The sequence below is a fragment of the Oreochromis aureus genome, linkage group 4 (genome assembly GCF_013358895.1).
Source record: "Oreochromis aureus strain Israel breed Guangdong linkage group 4, ZZ_aureus, whole genome shotgun sequence".
Taxonomy (NCBI): domain Eukaryota; kingdom Metazoa; phylum Chordata; class Actinopteri; order Cichliformes; family Cichlidae; genus Oreochromis; species Oreochromis aureus.
In genome coordinates, this window is record NC_052945.1 from 36,764,997 (window position 1) to 36,787,411 (window position 22,415).

Sequence of the window (22,415 nt, forward strand, 5' to 3'; positions counted from 1 at the left end):
TTATATTACTATACTTTCAAGATTTTTGCGCTGTATTGTAAATTAGTGTCCATGAAAAATGTGCCAAGAAGGGCATCATTTACAGAAAACGTCCATTTTAAATCAAAACTGAGTGTCACGATATGGAGTGTGTTGTGACAGCTGAAACACACAAGCCAAACGTCGTTCGGAGGAGGATTCCTACGGACCGTGAACGCAGCAGTGGACTCAGCCCTCCCCATCCACCCTCTGTATCGATGAAGTTGTTTCAAAGATGGCGGATTTCCTGCCATCCCGCTCCGTTTTATCTGCATTTTTCCCCAACTGCCTCCTTACAAGCGGCGAGGCAGAGCAGCTGCGGAAATCTAAAGAGATAGATAAGTGTATTCATCGAGACAAGACTTATGTTAAAAGGCTGGTAAAGATCTTATTGCTCGGGGCGGGAGAAAGCGGCAAGTCCACTTTCCTCAAGCAAATGCGTATTATTCATGGGCAGGACTTCGATCAGAAGGCCAAAGAAGAATTCAGGGCTACGATTTTTAGTAATGTTATTAAAGGTAAGCCGACATTATACCGACTGCTTTTCACATATTGAAATAGGTTTGTTCCGACGTTTGTAGTGATGTGGCTGTAGCAGGAGTAGCAAGTGGGAAGTTGGTCGCCATGCTAGCTTCTGTTCAACCGATTTTCTGTGCTCGACCAAGCTAGTCTGGTTAGCTTGTTGAGTAACCAAGAAACGCCTCTGCTGTTTGTGTTTGCATGGTGGATCTGAATGCAGCACTTTATCGTTTATGATTATTAAGAGCTTCGCCGATATTCACATATGATTACTGCTCTCTTGTTCAGTCAAAAACATGCAGACTGGTCCGTGTGTATGGACAAAGTGGAGGAAAAGGGAACCAGTTTATTTAGAGTGCACTGGGTGTGTTGTTTATTACTTTAAAGCCTCTAAGTGTTACATAATCGCTTTGCAGCGATGTCTTTTTGCGAGCCACACCAGTTTTTCATTGCTTTGCGATAAAAGTGCAGACGTGAGCATGCTGTATTATGGGAAGTATTGCCTTGTGTGGTTTGTCATGAAAGTTTTTGTAAGAACTGCAGGGCCACCCATGCGAGAGCTGCCGTTTTGTTCCAGCTTAACTGGTTTTCATGCTTTCTGGGGATGTTTGCCAACATTTCAACTGGTCTTAACATATTTCTAGTCGCAGATTGATCATATTTATGACATTTTATAAGTGAAAATGGAAGTTTGTTTTTGTTGTTGAATTTGAATATAAATATTAAGTCATTTTTTGTAATCAAATATTGAAGTAAACCTGTGTCCAGATTCTAATTGTTGGCCAAAATAGTCAGCAGTTTAGGTTGCAACAGATGCAAAAGGTATTCATTGGTACTTTCTATAGATAATCGATGAATAAACGAAAACATATAAAGGACCATACATATCTCTTTAAACATTGTTGAATAAGTGAAATCTCACAACCTGCAACCTAACAGGAAAGGAAAAAACGAGCTGTTTGTGGAGAAGCACAGCAAACTGTGACCGACAGTTCCAGACCAAACAATAGTCAAAGGCAGGGCTGCCACATGTGGTAGAGTGAGGCAGATCATGTCTCTGCTGTGGTGCTATGCTCATCACAGCACCATGCTTTAAATCACGTTTATCTAATAGGTTACTGTTAGCTGAGCTGACATAATTATGCCACGTACAGGAGGTTTTATTCAGTGACGTCTTTAAACTTGTCAAACTTGAGACACAGTGGCAGGCACTGGAGCTCCGAGTGCTCCAGACCTGTGGTTTCACATGTGTTTCATGTTGATACAGATCATACGTTGATTTCAGGGTATTTCCTGAAATAAACAGCATTAACTAACTAACTAAGCCTACTTTAAAGAATTACACCGTCCTACTTCCTTAACGTTTCATCAAGATTGAAGGATTCTTATGACCTGCTGCACATTTCCTCTTTCTACCAGGCGTCGCTCTAACGATTGCTGACAGATGGCATATAAATCTTGTGAGGGTGGGACTCTGACCATCAAGTTTGGGAGTGATTTCTTAAAGCAACTTTCTTATAATAGAGATTAGCAATTTCATCCTGGATGGCCAAATATCGAAATTTGTCATCCCACCATGAATACACGATTTCACGAAAACTCGCTTTGCAATTTAACGTCACCACTGTCTTTACACTGTACGAAGATAATGGATCTGACCAAGTCCCTCAGAGGAGTTCCTAAAAATACAAGATCTGAAAATATCACCAAAATTACACATTCAGTTAAAAATGGCTGACTTCATGTTGTTGGTTCTTTTTGTTGAGACTTTTTTACGCCTTGTTGTCTTACATTAGGCTGCCCAATGTCAGACTCACAGATGAAACGTAGTGCAGCAGCTGCTTTTTGAAACTTTGTAGGTGGGGCTTGGAGACAGTGTGCAATATTCCACGACAGCGACTATAAAACATGAATGGCTTCATCACATAGGAGGTGTGTGCCAGGCATAATGAGGTTTTCTAAGCCCCTCAAGTCCCCCTCTGAGTCCATGCTGCCAGGGTCATGACCTCTGATGAAAAGTCAGGTTTGAATGTGACCTAAGACCAGCTCTGAAGGCTTTCCTGGATAAAGTTGAGGTTGCTGACGTCACCCGTCTTCAAACTGTAGCCCAAAGTGCAAAACATGACATTTCCTGTTCCCACTGGGTGGTGCTGTGACCACTGTCAAATATGGCAGTTGAAATGTGTTCAGGGGTGTGGACTCATCACACGTGAGAAGGTTGGTCAGGATTGGACAGTGTATGTGTGAATGACGGCAAATTAAAATTTCCTGGCGAATGATAAACGTTTGCTGTGGTGCCGCTCTAGAGCCATTTTTTAAATCACCAATGTTCAAAGCCAGTAAAATACTTACATTTTCATCGGGTCTGACGCATGTGCAAAATTTCATGAGTATGTTAAAGCCCCAAAAGCCTGAATAATTATATACAGGGCCGCTTGGGACCTACGTTGGCCTTTGTTAGTAATAGATAAGGAACATGCGTCCAAGACGGAATTAAAAAGTTCAGCAACAACCCTTTAAAAACAAAATGCATACTTGATTTTGGTGTCCCATCTGTCTGCAGTGCTGCTGCTACTTTCAGATGGCTCTGTAAAAGTCCCGTTCTGACCACCACCACGTGTCAGATTTCATCTTTGTATGGACCTGAGCACACCTAGAGAACACATTGTGGTAAATGGCAAATGGACTTTACTCAAAGGGCTTCACACAGCCTGTTGCATTCACACAGTGCTTTCTGTCTGACGTTGTCACCGCTCCACTGTCCAGCTGATGCATCGGAGAACAACTTGGTGTTAGTATCTCACCAAGGAAATTTGGCCTGCAGAGGGGAACAGGTAGCATTAGCACAATGTCACAATGACGTTCAGGTCAGTGTGCCATACAGTTCATTAGAGTGAGTTTATGGCACCCCTTTAACTTAATGCACATGTGGGAGTTTTTACTGATCCAGAGATGTTCAGTCTGCTAATAATGGTTCAATATGCACATGTGACTTCCATGCTTCTGAATGTGACCTCTGTCAAACAGAGTTCACATACGTGAAGTGTCGACATTCCCTAACATTCAAAGATTTTAGGTGCAGCGGCTAATTTTCTTTCTTTTCACAGTACCTGTGGTGGACTTGGACCATGGGCAGAGTTCAGGCAGCGTCACCACACACAAAGACAGGAAGCAAAATGACTGTTCATTGATTGATTGATTGATTGATTGTACTTTATTGATCCTTTGGGATCAATTAAGCCTGCCGGCCTAACCAGCGCCAACTTACCCTTCCGATCATACATACATTACACAAACATCACATGGGGAAGACAGGTCGGAGAGGTAGAACAATGGAAATACACAATATGAGGACAGACTGAGCTCAGTCTGCACAGGTGCTGAGATGATCTCCAGCAGCCCACTGGTGTGACTGGAGCCCAACTGGTATTTGTCATAGAATAACAAAGCTGGCAGCTGCATCACTGGTGCCTGGTGCTTTTCACATAATAATGACAGCAGGTTCAGCCTGAGCACGTGTGACAGATGTGGAAAGGTCTGAAACATCATTAAGCGTGACTGGTCTGGTGTTGGGTCAGTGATGTTGTAGGGAGGCACATCCATTGAACCTCTGCAGCCTAGGCAACAGCAGCCTGACGGCCATTAGGTATCGGGATGGCATCATGGGAGCCTTTGTCGGTTAGCTACGCTGGTACAGTGGGTCCTCCTTGTGTGCAGCAGTACCCAGTTTCATGTGGCAGGAGTATCAGGCAGTTCCTGGAGAATGATGCAGTTGATACCATTGACCCCCTCACTCCCCTAACCTAGATCTTATAGAGTTATGTTTCAGGCCGTTTAACGGCACCAGGCTGGACCTGAGTGATGCCCAGATCGTGTCATTTGTAGCATGCACACCAGCACATGGCGGCCATGTTTGGTTGTCTTTGAATTTAGTCCTCTATAGGTCGATCATTTTCAAATCATTTCATTTGTAGGACATTACCCAGTCCATATAAGAATAGCTGTCCGCCATGATTGTTCATCTAGTTTAGTTTTCTGCCATTTCTACCACATGAAGTGTTGGCCCTTGTGCTTATGCAGAATCACAGTCAGATATATGAAACGTGCGTACTTGCTGATCTTGTTGTTACCACCTTACAGACTGTGAACCCCAGGCTCCTACATGCTGCCTGCAGTCTGCAATCTGTTGAGCTGGAGTGTAGAAAGTAGTGACGATGTTAAATAAATGAAACAATCATGTCTGAGGAGGAAGTCAGAAAGGCCAAAGGGACACTGACTGTGGCTCACTGTCACAAACACAAAGTCTGGATGTTAAAGTTCAAAATGTAAATAAGATCAGAAAAAAGAGAAACCAACAAAACCCTGATCTGTCAGCCTGAGATCAGAAACTCAGGGAAGTGGAAAAACTCCCAGTGGTCCCTTGGAATTATTCACATGAGGTAATGACGCCTGTTACTATAAAACCGCCAGAATACAGAATAATACAAAAATATTGCTGCAACTGTGTGTTGATCTGACACACAGTTCATCCTGACAGGGTTTCTGATTGGTGGCAGTTTGTAAACACCCCTCTGACACACACACACACACCCGTGCACCGCTGTGTTTCTATGCCAGTCTGAATCACTGTCTCTATCTTTTATACAGTCATTGAGCTGAAGGTGCTGAATTTGAATTGACCAATCAGGAGCTGCCTGTGTGTGATCCTTAGGCTGTTTACTTGTTTCCCGCCCAAACACAGGGAATCCCTGCTGAGATACAAACAGTTAGCACACACACTGTGGGTCCACTGAGAAACCTGTGACAGTGTGAGCACAACGACATGTTACTGAAGCACGACACGTGTTTTTGAGTCTGTACCACTGAAACAGTGGCCCCAGGAGCAGAGAACAGCTAACACTGTTGTGGATGCAGATGTAGACAGTGTCCTAGTTTAAATTCTGTGAATCACTGTGTTTTTATAAAGGTCATTTTGGCTACAGTCACACTGCAGGCGAAAGCGCATCAAATCCGATTTTTCTGACCCTATGCGACCCATCATGGTATGACAGTGTGAACGGCACAAATCCGATCTGGTCACTTTCGTATGTGGTACTGAATCCGATACATAGCCGATGTTTTAGAAAGCGACTGCTGTTTGAACGGTCATGTCGCATTAAATCCGTCTTTTACGTCACTGACACAAGACAGACGCCAGTTATCAGCGCCGGAGAAGACATCGTGAACGCTTCCTGGCCATCCAGTGTAGATGTCAGTGAAACTGTTGGGAAGACAACGTGAACATTTTATTTGTACTGTATTTTCTGCAGATTCTGACAGAAATCTGCGACTATCCTTTGAAGCACCGCTCCTCTAAAACAGCAAAAAGGATTATTATTAGGTTATTTACATTATTATGTAAATAACAAAATAACTTAAAGCAAAAATTGGGAAACGTAAAGTCTGAAGTCTTTATATTAAGGGCCATCAGTCAAACAATACTGTTTGCTCTGGGTCTAAACAGAGCGCGTTGTGTGTGACGTCTTCTTTTGCGCATGCGGGCCGCTTTGAGCGTTCACACTAGAGCGCGTTTGCTGTCGCATTTTATTTGTAGTGTGAACAAGCAGACAAAAAAATCGGATTTGATCAAAAAATCCGAATTGAGCATTAAGACCTGCAGTGTGAACGTAGCCTTACTTAGTGAGAGCAGCCATAGCTGCATATATTATACATGCGTTTGGCTGTGAAAGAGAGAGACGCTTTTGTCAGATTATCGTCCACCCTCAGTTTTTAGAGCAGGTGATGTCATCACACAGTGGAGGCAAAATTCTTCATTAAACTTAAACTATCACTGTTTGAAAACGTCAAAGATATTATATTAAGATATAACACCTTAATAGTTTGAGGAGCTGTTTAAAGTTTTCCTCTCGCTCCAAGTCTGCTGAACTGGCTGAGTTTCAAAGTGGAGTGGGTTTGAAGAGGAGTTTCTCTCTTCATTTGAAGAAAAATTCATCAAAAGTAACAAAAATGAAAGTAAGAGCACAGTCCTGATTTGCAGAAGTAGTTAAGCACACAAAACGTACGGAAGAATAAAACAGAACAATGATGTTGATAAAGATGTGGACCTCAGTAATGCAGAAGCTTAAACAGCATTAGTGTAACATCCTCTAATCTTATTAATCTCTCATCCAATGTTGTTTTCCCAAATAATAACATGTGCTTCATTGTCAGGGCAGCTTCTGAAACCATGGTTACCAAAGTATCACAGTTTATTAGTAATAATCAGCCTGGCTCAGCGATGGTCAGAGCGAGCACTGATAGCTGCACCAATCAAGTTTATCATCATTGTTATCTGATTCCTAATAGACTCAGTCTGCCTCGCTATGCTTTCATATTGCATCGCCATAAAACTGCACACTGGCAGCACAGACATGTGTGGGCCTGCACGGGGAGTGGTGTTCCTGACTCATCATCATCAAATGAGGAAAAACAGGAGGATATTTAGGACTGCTGCTGTGTTGTTGTTGTTGTGTAACTTAGTAAATGCAGACATGTTAGTAGCGTCTCAATTTCCCCCACTGGTGTTTCGGTCTCCTTCTTTTTCAAACAAAGGTCTAAGAGTTGATCTTATATCAGAAATCTGGGATTATTACAGAGCTGCTGGTTTTGTTCCCTCCCCAGCACCTGTGTCATGGTTGGTTCCAGATGCTTTCCTCATACAAACACTGGCAGCTGTGAGCTTCCTGATTTTTGTGTAACTTTGGAGATGTTGCTCGCTGTAATCTCACAGACCATAAGATGTCATAAAGAGACGGTAACATCCTGTCTTCATGATTGCTGTTATCCCTGTTCCAAACTATGTCATGAAGTATACAACAAATACACTTACATGTTTTCATACATGTATGTTCTGTTTAATGATCTTATAAGTCAAATGGATAAATTGTAAAAGTAATATGCAGATGAGTCAGTTATGAAGCTGTAACTTAGAGCCCACAAAGAGATGTTTCATCTGGCCGAGCACACAGACAGCTCATGTGTTTTTGTCACTGTCTGCAGGCATTCGAGTGTTGGTGGATGCTAGAGAGAAACTGCACATCCCATGGGGTAACCCGTCCAACCAGCGGCATGGAAACACTATGATGGCATTTGACACTCGGTCGGCGATGGCTCACGGTCACGGCATGGTGGAGCCCAAAGTTTTTCAGCACTACCTGCCATCAATCAAGGCCCTGTGGGCAGACCAGGGCATCCAGAATGCCTACGATCGGCGCAGGGAGTTCCAGCTGGTGAGTGAACGTGCTCAAGTCCAGTCGGCTGTCATGTGACACCCAAAAAACCTTAACTTGTATTCTCACCAAACACTCAGATGAAATCATTATTTAACCCTCTCATCCAGGAATTCTGACAACCTCAGTCTGGATTTTTTTTTCTAAAGTATTTTTATCCATCTTCAGTCATGAAAAGATGGATAAAAATCCTGATTGAGGTCGTGATAATTCATGCATGACAGGGTTAAATAACAATAATTACAATGACACACGTCAAACATCTGTCGTAGCATTAAAGGACCAGTGGGTGGCAGAGTACGGAGCGACACATCAGAGTGTAGTGGTTTATGTGCAGGTATACCATCAACACTGACACAAACAGCCTTTGAATAGCTGTCCACTGTAGTGACCACTATGGTGAAAGGGTTAAAGGATGTTTGCATTCACTGAGTCAAACCACCCACCAAACCCACGACACCGTTGGAAAACGACGGCAGCACACAGGTAGTTCCAGTTTTTCAGGTTTCCACATGCCACGGTCTCTGCAGTGAGGCTGACTGTTGCATATCTACCCTGGATGACACAAACACAGCTGAATCCTTATTCATGGGAGTTTCAATAGAAATCAGAAGCCACCATCTTCTTCTGATGCCACCCACAACCTCAGATGAAACCACTGCCTGCTGATTGAGGGTGCTGTATGGTTCAGCTTTGCTTTTAGATAAAGACAGGGAGAATAGATAAAGGAGGCCTGAGTGTGCCCCCGCCCACGGTCAGAGGGGAAGGGCTCCAGTGCTTAGTAATATGGATCCATGGCTTGAGACAGTAATGACAGAGGAAACCTGCAAAGATGCAGTCTGAGTGCTGCGTACCTGCAGGTTACAACAGGGCTTGGTAGACACCAACAAAGCTGTGATGGTTTGGGTTTAGCATCACTGGCTGAACTGGGCTGTACAGTTACTGTATTATTTTTTTGTCTCTGACTCCCAGGCAGTCACAGTAAATGGACAGTTTCTACTGTTCAGCTGCTCAAGCTGCTGTTTAAACATAAAACAAAAAACATTTTTGTTCAATAAAACTTTGCAGTTGATCGTTCTCTGACATGTTTAGCTGTAACATAAGGGCTGGAACCATTCGTCACCATAATCCATGAGCTTGGCTATAAAAACCTGTTGTGGATGCATCAGAGTCTAAAAGCAGCTAAATGTATTTTTCTAAAAGAAAAGGGGAACATAGATTAGAATAGATGTGAAAGCATTTCCCAGAAACAGACTGTGCAGAGCGGAGCTTCCCTCCACCACAGCACGACTGCAGCACTGACAAACACCTGAGACGTTACTGTGCTGTGTTGGTACTAGAGCAGGGCGATATGACCAAAAATATTTATCACGATATACATTTGAAAATTTGCGATAACGATATAACTGACGATATAATTGACACTAGACAAAATACTTTACAACTCCACAACTTTATTAGTGCAAAAAAAATCCCATCAATGTATTTTCACTTAAACAGGCAGCTGTTTTTTATGTGCATTAAAGTTATATAAAAATTTAACAGTGCAAATTCCTCACTGACAGTTTAACCAAAAGGCATTTCCAGTGGAAACTGGCCGACATATCCTCAGCATAACCATGTATAATATCCACAAAACTTAAAAAGAGCTTATACACACACAGTACGGTGATATTATGTTGAAGCACAGTACGTATCACTCCGCGAGGCTCCTGCCAACGATAGCCGTAATGTTCCAACAATCCATCAAACGGTGTCGTAGCTTAGCAAAGTCGTATTTTCAGAAAAATCAAAGGATTGATTTTAAGTGTGCCGTATTTTCCAAACACACGGTAATAATGACGGCCCGCTAGCATGTGCTACCAAAAATAGTGCTTTGTTGTGTATCTGACGGACGAAAGCTAAACCAGTTCCACCACTGAAGTTGCAGCATTTTTACAAACCAGTTCTGGTTCATCCGTTTCACTCAACGATCCGCTTTCGCTCTTCTCATTCTGCGTTGCCGCCATGCTTTTTCCATCATGTGCGTATGAAAACAAAGGCACTGTGCATGCGCGTTTTACCCATATTCTATCGCCCAACATTATACCGGTATTACTGTGAACGGTATGATATGGCCCAGCCCTAGTTGGTACCTCGCTGATCTTCATGTTTGGACAGTAATGTTTCTGCTGCTTTACACCATTTCACTTTGTTCATGAGTGAAGCTCCACAGTAAACAGGCTCCTAGTGTGTCTTTTTCCTCCCTCACATTAATATTAATGTTCATGCTGAACAGTGAACCTCCAACCCAACGCCGAGGACTTCATTTTATTTTCAAATTCACACGTTTTCTGGATCTTTGTTCTAATTGGGTGATATTCATGTGTGAGGCACTGCAGCCTCGAACAGGAGGCTTGGCCACAGGAAGCAGAGATGAGTTATTAAAATAATCGACTGTCAGAATAATGGTTAGCTGCAGCCCCAGTGAACATGTTGGGTCCAGTCTTGTTTGATATGAATATACTTCACTTTGTTTCATTCAGATTATGACATTTGTTCAGAGCTATCATTACATGAACATCCACTGCAGCATAATCCACAGGAATACTGTCTCACTTTTCTCTGTCGATCACAGTCTGCTGTCTGATTTCTGTTATTAAATCCTGATTGGTGGCTCCTTTGTGTCGACCCCTCCCTCACAGAGCCTACACGCTCACACTCAGAGGCCTGCCTTTGAAAACATGCCACAGATCTTCTTCTTTGCCACATGGATTAAACTGCTAGCTGACTACATTCTCATTAGTACTGTGCTCTGACCTTGTTATGTAGCTTGTGCTGGGCCATGTTTCCTGCCTCTAACACATCTTTAAAGTCCTGATGTTCACCAGCTCTTTGATTTTGTTCAGGTTAGCTCTGTAGTTCCTTCCTGAGCTACAGCTGGTTGGAGTAACCTTACTCATCAGACGGTCGTGGTTTGATCTGTTTTTGTTCTGTGTAAACTCTCTCACCCAGTCTGCTGTACTGGTGGTGTAGTGGAGTGGGGAACTGAGCATCAGTGCAAATGTTACTAGAGAGCTCTTGCTGACCATGCCCGTCCTCTGCTTGCTGCTTCCAGCAGTATAACACACTGTTTTAAAGCTCAGGTCATCCCAAACTGGTCATTGTACTCAAACAGCCTTCATAGTCACCGGTTCCTGTGCAGTCGAGCACCTCTGAGATGCACTGACACGTCGTGGATACCACTGTGGACAGACTTAAGGCATCCAACCCAGTACTCTCGAGGTGTGCCTAACAAAGTGGCTGGTCAGTGTAGAGTACTCAGACCAAGTCTGTTCTTCTGCTGGGAAGAATTGGATGGGTGGTGTCCCATTAAGTAAATGATGTTAATGCGACTACCTCCCATGCAGAGGAGGGTCTCATGTGTCATGCCTGACATGGATCTCCACTCTTTCTCTTTCAGGGGGAGTCGGTCAAGTATTTCCTGGACAATTTGGAAAAGCTCGGACAGTCAGTAAGTCCCAAACACACAGTAACAGAATAAAAGTGTAGTAACACAACTTTAACTGAAAAACCTCTGTCACTGGTACAACAAGTGTGTTATTGTACACATTTAGGGACAAAGTCTCAGACATGTGGACGATTTTAGCCAAAAACTGAAAACTGCTAAGAGCTTAACTCAGCAGTTTCAAACTACCAGCTGTGACTTTCTAAGAGACGAATGAGTTTGTTTTTCAGCTGGACTGTGCCATGATGAGTTACTCTTTGAGATGTCTTACCTCAGTTCACGTGGCCTGGCACTGAAACTGAACTGGGCTTTCCATCCACCCATTCACCCATCCATCCATCCACCCACCCATCCATCCATTCACCCATCCATCCATCCACCCACCCATCCATCCATTCATCCATCCATCCATCCATCCACCCATCCACCCATTCATCCACCCACCGATCCATCCACCCATCCATCCATCAACACTGATCGTGTTTGTTAGTTTTTCCCTGTTTAAAAAAAAAAAGAAAGAAAGAAAAGAAATCATTTAAAAACTGCGTTTTGTGTCATCTCTGTCCAATGAGCCGAACATGCAAACATAAATCATAAGGAGGGGCAAATTGTACGTTGATGTTGCTGATAGCAGTAAACCTGTAAATGAAATGCAGAACATCAGATTATACTTCCAAAGTTTTGATGTGCCATAATTGGATTTTTAAGGTCATGTTTTCAAATGTGGAAAAACAAACAACATCTAAGGACATCAGAAGGCTGTGGGATTTTTCCACACTATGAAAACACATGTCTGGTCTCATCTGGGAGGTTATTGGTGATATTTTCTTTGCATTAGCTTTCAGAGATTAACTGTGAATCCCAGAACGTTGTGTTTTCCAGGTCTGGTAAGGTGTGTGGCATTAGTTAGTGTGTTTATTTAGCCACTTTCTTTGGATATTCCTGCAGTTCAGAGCCGTGTAAAGATCAAAAGTACTTGGTAGTCTTTTAGATAAAGAGCATAAATAAAACTAAAAGTTCTTTAAGGGCCACAGAGCAGCCTTTTGTGTCTGACAGCGAAACGTCAGACGACTTTGAAGGGAGACGCTGAGTGCTGAGAGTGTGGACAGTGGTGGGAGTACTTCGAGGAACTCCTCAGTCCTATTGGCATTAGAGATGGCACGATACCACTTTTTTATGTCCGATACCGATACCATAAATTTAGATATCTGCCGATACCGATATGAATCCGATATAGTGTGTTTTTTAATCAATAAAACTGCTTTTTTAATATCTTGCTGCATTTTGTATAAGTTCATACTCAAGTTTAAATAAACAACAACACTAAAGCTATTCTGTTATACCTGTATGTAAAAAATACACTGCGCCCAAAATATTTCATAGTTCAGCAACACTGATCAATCTAATAAACTTAAACCTGCTCCATCCTCCCTATTCTGGTATTTTAAAGAGTACTTAGCAGAAATATTAAGCAACCTAACTAATAGGGTTGCAAACTCCCAACAAAAAAAAATAGGGAACCACCCCCCCACCCTCCACCTCATGATGCTTAATCGATGTAATCAACTTTAATTTGATGCAGGGTGAAAAAAAATGCACAGAAATAAATTATTTTTCAAGAATAATTAAATAGATTCAACATCTTTCTTCAACAGAATTGCAGACTGCACAGATGGTATCTTCCCAAAGGAAAAAGTACTATAGCTTACTAGGGTATATTAGACTTAACAGTTACTATATACAGTAATGGACTTCTATACATTTTACATCAGATTAAAACTTTGGGTGTAAGATTCAGATAATTATTTATTAAAAGCTAGACATTTTAAACAAGAATAAGAAAGAAAAGTATGTCTTTGTGCCCCCTTTTCCCTGTTCATGCCCTATCGGCCCCCCTGGCTACACTTTGCTAGATCCGCCCCTGCACAGTTACCAGCCGTCAGCTACGTAGAAAAGGATCCTGGTGCAGAAAGTAATATTAAATACATTCTAACAACAGCTTATCAAGCTTCAACGTGCTGCTGTTGTTCAGCCGCTGGTTTCCTCTTTCTGGTGCAAAGTGGGCCAAAAACAAAGAAGAGAGACGGACTCGCCACAGAAAAGCCGATCAGCTGATCATTGATCAGTTTCATGATTGAAGTAGCAGCAGGAGAGGGAGGGGGAGAGAGAGGCAGTCGCTCCATATATCGGTTGTTAAGCTTAACATGGGAACGCTTTACAAACATTCAGAGATGAACTTACACACTTGCTTTACTTCTCTCTGGGATAACTTCCTCGGAGATGAAATGCTGGTTTGGTAGCGAGGCTACAAATACACACAGCCGCTCTATCACGTGAGCACACTGCTCCAACGTGCTACGGTTATGAGGCGAGTTACGCTGTGTTGCAAGTTTTCTGAGATGCTTTTTTGATATTTAATGGATCAGATTACATTTTTTATTTCTCTCCGATATCCGATCCAGTAATTTACGTCAGTATCGGACCGATACCGATACGTAATATCGGATCGGTCCATCTCTAATTGGCATGTGTGTCACAGGGCAAAAACAGTCTGGGGATGGGGGGTGATTTGTCCATCAGTAGGGGGTGAGTTCACTATAATCAAACCCCACTGCTGGGCAGGCCCCTGGGGTGGGTCACATTTGTCCCCAGTTCCTAAAGGCTCTGCATGCTGTGGGTTGTCCTGGTTGATGTGCCTCTACAAGAATGCATGGAATTTAAAGCCAGTGCCTTAGGACTGTAGGATTGGCACACTGGGATGGAGGTCATCTTTTCTTTTGGTAGCTGATCTCTGCGAGTTTCTTTTAAAGACAGTAGTGGTTTTGTTGGTTGTTTTTTTTAAATAACTCTTTAAGTAGATCAGTGCAACTTTAACAGTCAATTTAAACGTTTTGATGTAAATCTTGACAAAAGCATAAAACACTGCAATACTTATCTGCTTGCAGGACTACCTCCCCAGCCAGCAGGACATCCTTCTGGCCAGAAAACCCACCAAGGGCATCCACGAGTATGATTTTGAAATTAAGAATGTGCCTTTCAAAATGGTGGACGTGGGTGGGCAGCGCTCTGAGAGACGGCGCTGGTTTGAATGTTTTGACTCGGTCACATCCATCCTCTTCCTTGTGTCCTCCTCTGAGTACGACCAGGTGAGTTATGTGGAAGCAGAGTGTTGCTCAGTATGCTAACCTGGCTAAAAGCTCTGCATGTAAGAAGACAAAGATTCAACTAGCAGCAGTTAGTTTAATCTTTGTCTTCTTACTGAATTCAGATTGATTGGAAAGCCTGTCTTGAACCCTCTAATGTTCTGTCTGCTGCTGTTTTCCCAAGGAAAACTTCACTAAGTGTCCTGCTTTGTTTACTTTGGTTAATGTCATTTAGGGATGTTTTTTGTTCAGTATTGAAGCAGCTTTGAGTCTAACAGTGGTGTGCAGTGATGCTGATTACATAACGAGTATGTTTAACAATAAATGGAGGTGTTTGGGAGAGGAGGGTTGCAAAGCAGCTTGCAGGGCAGCAGCAGCTCCATGCAGGGAGATGCAGTTAAATAGCATGCCAGTAAGGATATGCATGAAGGAACGGATTGAGCCAACAGCTGGTGTGGACAAACATAGAGACTGATTCATCTGTAGATCTCAGCTGACCTGCAGCGCTCTGGCTGGACTCCACAGTCTGCCTTAACCTCACTCTGTGCTCAGATTTGGTAGGTTGGCTTACCATCATTAAAATGTTGAGAACAGGACATCATATTTTAGGCTTCAACTTTCCAAAACCACGTCAAAGTTGATTTCCCTAGAAGTTTAGAGGCTTAGTGATAGATGCCCATGAAACCATCATTCTGCATGGCTCCATCACAGTGCACGCTGCTGCCATCCTGCCTAGAAATCCTGCTGTTTTACTTGTGCTCCACATGGTTGAATCGAGCTGTTTTTCATCCAGATGTCTGTGTTCTAACACATCCAGGTGCTCATGGAAGACCGGCAGACTAACCGACTGAGCGAGTCACTAAACATCTTCGAGACCATAGTCAACAACCGGGTCTTCAGCAATGTCTCCATCATCCTGTTCCTCAACAAGACGGACCTGCTGGGGGAGAAGGTGAAGCAAGTGTCCATCAAAGACTACTTCCCCGAGTTCTCTGGTGACCCCCTGAGTTTGGCAGATGTCCAGCGCTTCCTGGTGGAATGCTTTCGCAAAAAGCGTCGCGAGCAGCAACAGAAGCCTCTGCAGCAGCAGAAGCCTCTGTACCACCACTTCACCACAGCCATCAACACTGAAAACATCCGGCTGGTGTTCCGTGATGTCAAGGACACCATCCTGCACGACAACCTCAAGCAGCTGATGCTGCAGTGAGGGAGCGCGGCAGGGAAGGGCGGAGGCAAAGGGAACATGGCTTGCAGTGTCAGCAGCCATAGGAGGAGCGGACAGTGTCACGGCTTTCACCCACCCAGGATTTGGCTCTGCCCCTCACTGTTGAACTTGACTGTGTATTAAAGCAACCACTACTATGGCCACTCCCCCCTGTGCTTCTCTTTGCTTAACAAGCGTGTTCACTGTAACTTATAACAGCCCACTGTGGCTGAGTTCTTCCTGCCCAGCCCTTAGACCCATGTAAATGACCTGTAATCCTCACTCTCTCAGGCCACGCCCACACTCCTGAGCATCCTTTATAGTGTCCCTGTATCCTGCTCCCACACTGGAGAGGGGGCGGGGTGATCTAGCCCAATATCAGTGACTGTTACCAAGGTGTTGTTGTAAATTTGCTCTTCACTGGGGCTTGGTGATGAGATCACTGTGCCTTGGTGTGGATTTCTACTTTTCTAATCATTTTGTTTTCTATTGTATGAACATACTGTTTTAACCTATGCATTTTTCGATCTCGTGGGGGTTTACACTTTGACATTTGGACTGTTACAGTTATTCAAAGATGTCGGGGTGCTGCTGACTAAGTGTGCAGACACAAACACGCCGCTTGTTGGAAGCTGGTCCGGGGTTTAGGGTGACCCACAGTACTCGTGCTGTTTCTCAGGGCACCATTTCTAAACCACTACTGTGATTTGATACAGTGCAGAACTTGTGTACCTTACCCTTGCACCAGTCAAACGGGTTTCCCCAGTATTTGCCACAAAACTGGCCGGAGTTGTACTTCAGAAGCAAAACTCTGGCCGTCGACCTCAGCCTTATTTTACTGCGAGTGATTTGACCCGTATGCTTGCACATATGCTAACATGTGATTTGTGAATGCTGCCTCATTGACAGTGGTTAAAGAATAACACTAAGGGAAAAATGTAAAGCGGCTTCTCTCAAACTGATGGCAGATGTTGCAGCGCGGATTGAGCCCCTGGGTTTTATTCAGTGGTACAGAGAGAGGATTTTTTTCTCCTCGATAGAATTATCACCTTAAGTGTTGCGTATTGTACTGCAGGTGATGAGGTGGCCATGTTGCCTTTTCTCTTAATCAGATCTTCATGTTGCAGGCCGCCTCTCACCACAGGAACATATTCCTTAGCAGTCTGTGCAGCTAGTTTCTGCTGGCTGCTCTCGTTTTGTATAAAGTTCACATGTCCAGTCTAACGCATGTGTCCCTCACACCGACCTAAAGCTTGTTGCAGCCGCTCTAACTTTCCACACAGTATAATGGTAAGTGTTATTTTGCTACGTGGTGTTTTTGGTTTGGGGTTTTTAAGCAGAAGCAGGCATCTATTGGGCTGTCCTATGTTGTTTAGGGGGCTTTCCTGTTTCCCAGCTTCCTGTGTCTTTACAACACGAATGCCACAATCCTGTACGTGTCCCTGCAAATAACTGGCTCCACTGGTCCATGCTAACCAGTTGTAAAAGTAGTCTTGTTGTCTTTTTGGGGGTGAGCAGTTTGAGCTCCGCACTGTAGACTTTTGAACAATGGGAACATTCTGTGTGCGTCAACGTGGGTATTTTTTTGTACTTTCTAATTGTGATAATTGCTAATGTTGAATAAGTAAAGAATACTTAATGTTAATCACTGTTAATAAGTGTTGTGCACAGACTTTTGTAACTGTGAGCTGCGAAGCTTCAAAGGGACACGAGGCACACTGAGAAACTGGCTGAAAAAGGTTTTGCTGATGTGTTTTTGGGGCTCGGTGATTTGATCACAGAACTGTGCATTTACAAATACTATCATTAACTGTCTTTGTCTTATCAGATCTACACCTGCAGTGTTGACTGAACTCAAATAAAGATTCCTCAAATACAACAGGTGACAAAAACCTGTGTGTGCTGCCAGAACGATTTCACACTGTGCCGGGGGCGGGGCTTGGAAGAGACCATTCCCATCAGGATGATGGATGATCACTGTCAATGACTAATGAGTGACCCATCACTAAATGAGGCACTGTCAAAGTTTGATTTGTGGGCGTGTCATGTTCAGCTCACTGATCGTGCTCCATTGAAGTGATTGTGAGTAGTGAGCTGTGACTGCAGTGTTTGCAGCTTAGTCAGCGTCTGCTTCACACTGACAGCTCCTGACCTCAGCTCCTCTGTCACAAGAAAGCTGCTGCCAGTCACTGTTTGTGTGTCTGTGCCAGTGTGTCAGTGTTGGCAAGGAGCAGTGAAGTCACATGACTTATTCTCTGTGTGTGTGTTTTCCAACACGGTTAAAAAAGACAAAGCTGACAAACAGGACCAACTACCTGTGTGTGTGTGTGTGTGTGCATGTGCGTGCGCGTGTGTGTGTGTGCCATATCTGACTCGAGCTTCAGCAGCTGAAGCTTCTGTGTGTGTGGATGAGTTTCTCATGTCACTGAAGCCTGTTGTTGAAGTGTTATCAGGACAGACCACCACCCTGACTGTGATTATTGTCACACAGAAGCACGAGTGTGTTTGTCAGGACACTTTTCATTATAAACTAAGACAGTTGTGCCATGTCTACAAAGACACATTAACATTAAGCCAAGCAAACTGAGCTCTCTTCGTCTCATTTATCACTTTGTGCCTGTTTGCATCCATTCTTTACGTTACTGCCATCTTGTGGCCACAGTCAGCTGTTGTTGCTGAAAGCAGCCATTGTTTTCTGCAGATAGTGAAGCTCTCTCAGTCACAGGGGCATTTTCATCTCCCAGTAAAAATGGCTGTACCTGAGAGGCTTTCTTGCACTGATTTGTGGATAGACCTCTGGTCTTTCCCTGTGCGTCATGGCAACAGTGGCTCTAATAACTGTCCTGCTGAGTCGGGCACAAGGAGGTTTGCTAACCCAAGCTGAATTCAGTCATTAATAAAGTCAGTCCCACCTGTTTTTGGTGGGTTTTTCTGCTCTGACAAACCATGAAAAGCACTACAATTATTGCTACATGTACAAAAAAATGCAGTGTGTTAAACTTCAAGTACAACAGCTCAAGTCGAGGTGTGCCTGAAACTGTGGGTGTAACTTAGATCTGTAGATAAAGCTTTGGTGTTTCACAGTAAACTGACGGGAGAGCAGCGTGGGAGGCAAGCTGCTTTCAGTTTTCATGGTCTCTGCTTGTCTTTTTGTAAAAGTCATTACTGATCTACAGCAAGGCTAGGCTGTGCCCGATGAGCCCATCGTTGAATTCAAGGCTAAAGTTCTTACCAACAGCTACTTTCAAAAAAGTGTTGGAGCAGTCTGATCTAAAGACATGCAGGCAGCATGGATACTATCAAGGGTCAGAGTCGCTTTTCGTTTGAATTCATACTTTCTGCATCCTGCTTACTGCTCATTGGCTGAAAACACATCATGGTTGGTATTCATATACTTTGACCCGGACGCTGCTAGGATCCTAAACATCGGAGGCTTACCCTACCTCTGATATCTTTTAGACTTTATTATGGTAGTTCTTAAAAATGATTTACTATATTTTATATAAAATGCCAAACATTGTCACAGCTCTAGCAGGGCTTTGTGTCTCGTCGTACCCATCTCGCCAGAGCACAGCTGGGGTTGATAAAGCAATCAGCCACCCAGAAGTACCAGTATATAAGCTGTCAGTGAGTGGCCCAGTCCTGGGTGGTGAGCTGGTTGGTGTTTCCTTTGAGCTGTTAGTGAGTAGCTGGTACCTGCCAGCAGCACAGCTTACCCTCTGGATATTTTAGTGTAAGGATGACTTTGGTTGAACTAGCAGTGTGGAGGCCTCTTTGAGTCCCTTGAATAAGACTTTGCTCTGCTCTTTTCATCTCCTGGTCATACTCCTCTCATCGTCTAATCCTTATTCTCAGGCATGTTTACCTAAAGCTTGATGTGACAGAATCATGTACCAACCCAGGCCACAAGATGGCAGCGTGAAGGCTGGATGCACACTGACAGGCCAGGAGCTTTATGACTGCTTTACTTTGGTACGTTTCAATTATGTCTATTGTTAGATTTGACAAGGCAAGCAGTGCTTGTCCTGATTACTGTCTTTATGGCAAGCTCTAAAGACACAAAATATGTTTACAGCCAAACAGGTAAGTTACAGTAAAAAAGGAGAAAAGCAGGCTGACGTCCGTCAGAGCAGACACATGGTTTCATGTTTACAGCTGTCCCCTGATGTTCATTTGTTTAATTTGGCCTAAACGACAAAGACACGACACACAGTGCAGTGAAACTGTGGCTCAGTGTGTCACAGATGGCAGCTCTAACCTGGAACTGGAAACACTTTCTAAGCACTGACCTGAGTTTGGGTCTGAGCTCCGTCTGCTGCAGCAGCAACACAAGGAGCTGCTGTTGGTCGTACCAATCAGCACGGACACTGACCTTAGGTGGGACCTGCTGGAGGGCTGCTCACCTCTGATTGGTTATAGCTGCTAACTATATTGAGGTTATATTGAACAGCTGGTGTACACATTTGAAAGCACGTACTGCTTCAGTGATCTTCTCGTGTGAAACATTCAAAACTGATCAAACGTAAGGATTAGAAGTGAAGATTCAGTTTTATTTGTACAGGACAAAATAACAACAACAGTTGTCTCAAGACCCCACAATGATAGGTTTCCAGGACATAGACCAAGCCGAGTCGATTTCACTTTGAGTTTACTGAAATTGAAGTCCTCGGCTCTGAATTTTGATCTGAATTTTCTAAATGTTTCTAGATTAGGTTGATAAATGTGTGGTAGACGGGTCTCTGTGTCAGAAGTCTCTAGGCTGTCATGTGTTTATCTGTGCTTTGGATTCATTCAGAGACCACCTGCTGACTCCTGAGCAAAGAACATATCACAAAGTGTTCACTCAGGCCTGAAAGAAATCCTCATTTTTAAATAGGTTTTTGAAATGTTTTTGTTTAGTTCTGGTTTTATTTTTAATTCATTTATTCATTTTGTTTCAGACTGTCTCCCGTTGTTGTTGCTGTTAACATGTTAAAGTCAGTGTGCTTTAAACAAGCAGGATGTGGTGCTTGTGATGGTTTAAAAGAGGGTTCCAGCATTAGAGTAATTCTCTGTTTAAAGCATGTTGAGGCCTGAAGTGTCCGAACCAAACACAACCTTAAATTTCTCTTTGTGCTCAGGGCCTCATAGTTTGGGTGATATGAGGCCCTAGTGATGGGTGATAACATGATTAAAGCATTTTATTGAGGGGAAAAATGTCGACATTCACACTCCAATCGATGCAACATGGGGTCAGTATCATGCCTCCACCTCCGGAGCTACAGCCACCCTGTAAAAAAAATAAATAAATAAAAATAAACCCTGAAGCCGTGAACAAACTCATCATAGCCAAAAACACCTGCAGGGTGTAAAAGTAAAGCTGAGCTTCATTCATGTAACAAGAATCGTTGAGGAAATTTAGAGCATTAAATAAAAGAAGTCAACTGACAGTTATCTTTTGAGAGTTTTATTTTTGCAAGAAGGAATTCAGCCACACACACACACACGTGTGCACAACCACACACTTTGCTTTAAAGAAAAACAAACATGGCAAGGTAGGAATGGACACAGGAGACACGTCGAACCAAGCAGACATAAGAATGACAACAATAACAAAACACATCAGAGGACTGATGTCAGCCTGCCAGTCATGTTTGTGTGCATGTCTGGTCAGGGTTGGTCACACCACCGTGTGGATGTGGCTCATGTATGTGTATTCTCAGGGACCTGTGATACACCAGTACCTGAGCAGCATAAGTGCACACTCAAAGGTATCAGGTGCTGTTCTGTAGGGAACAGCATGTGGTGATGGGATTCTCCTGCAGGGGCTGCCATGGATCCAGTTGGCCCTCTCACCAATTCTGACCGTGGTATTCATGATGAGTAGCACTTAGGAGGGTCGCTGCCAGCGTTTGCCAGTGCTTCGTCCTGAGTTGTTGATCCCCAATCAGCAGGTTTTACATCAGACAGGTGGTGGGAGACGGCGACCTCTACATTGGCGAGACCAAACAGCCACTTCACAAGCGCATGGCACAACATAGAAGAGCCACCTCCACAGGACAAGACTCAGCAGTCCATCTGCATCTTAAGGATAAAGGTCACTCTTTCGAGGATGCCAATGTTCACATTTTGGACAGAGAGGACAGATGGTTTGAAAGAGGAGTGAAAGAGGCCATCTATGTCCACTGTGAGCGACCATCTTTGAACAGAGGCGGTGGTTTACGACACCAACTGTCTGCCATCTATAATCCAGTTTTGAGTTCCCTCCCCAGACGCCTTAACGCCCACTCACATCCTGGGCCATCTGACCTCAGGAATTCACATGACAAGGTGGGGCCAGGTTTCACAATGAGCTCACCCAAAACCTTGGCTGATTAGGTCCCACACCCGCTTTCACACCTTGGCTCATGTGATTAGAGGATCACCAGGGGGTCCTTTGTCCCTCTTTGGGAGGATACTCCCACTGGGTTTAAATCTGGGACTCTCGGCCATTTGACCTTAGAACTGAAGAAGCTTCTCGGATGAGAGGTGAAACGTCTTCAAGCAACTCAAAGAAGTCCAGACGCTTTTCTTTGCAAACTCCTTTGACAACAGTAGAAGCACATTTCCAACAATGACACAAGGTGTTTGTTGGTAAGTGGTTTTGCTATGCACTGTTTAGCTTCAGTGTGTTTGGGAGACAGAACTGTATCATTAGCTGAAATCTGATGCCCCAGGAATGTAAGCTTACCTCTACGAAATGTGGGACAGAATTAAACTCAGGGCAGCTTTACTGCTGAGCGTAAACTAAGGAGGTA

The 22,415-nt window shown here is 43.7% G+C and overlaps 1 protein-coding gene across 1 annotated transcript; it reads left to right on the plus strand.

Annotated features, from left to right (window-relative positions):
- The first annotated feature begins 207 nt into the window (after nucleotides 1–207).
- On the plus strand, nucleotides 208–21,068 carry gna13b (guanine nucleotide binding protein (G protein), alpha 13b). Its single transcript, XM_031755786.2, has 5 exons — nucleotides 208–536; nucleotides 7,576–7,805; nucleotides 11,248–11,298; nucleotides 14,238–14,438; nucleotides 15,253–21,068. The coding sequence occupies exons 1-5, from the start codon at nucleotides 254–256 to the stop codon at nucleotides 15,640–15,642; spliced, it is 1,155 nt and encodes a 384-aa protein (XP_031611646.2). The 5' UTR covers nucleotides 208–253; the 3' UTR covers nucleotides 15,643–21,068.
- Nucleotides 21,069–22,415: the final 1,347 nt, after the last annotated feature.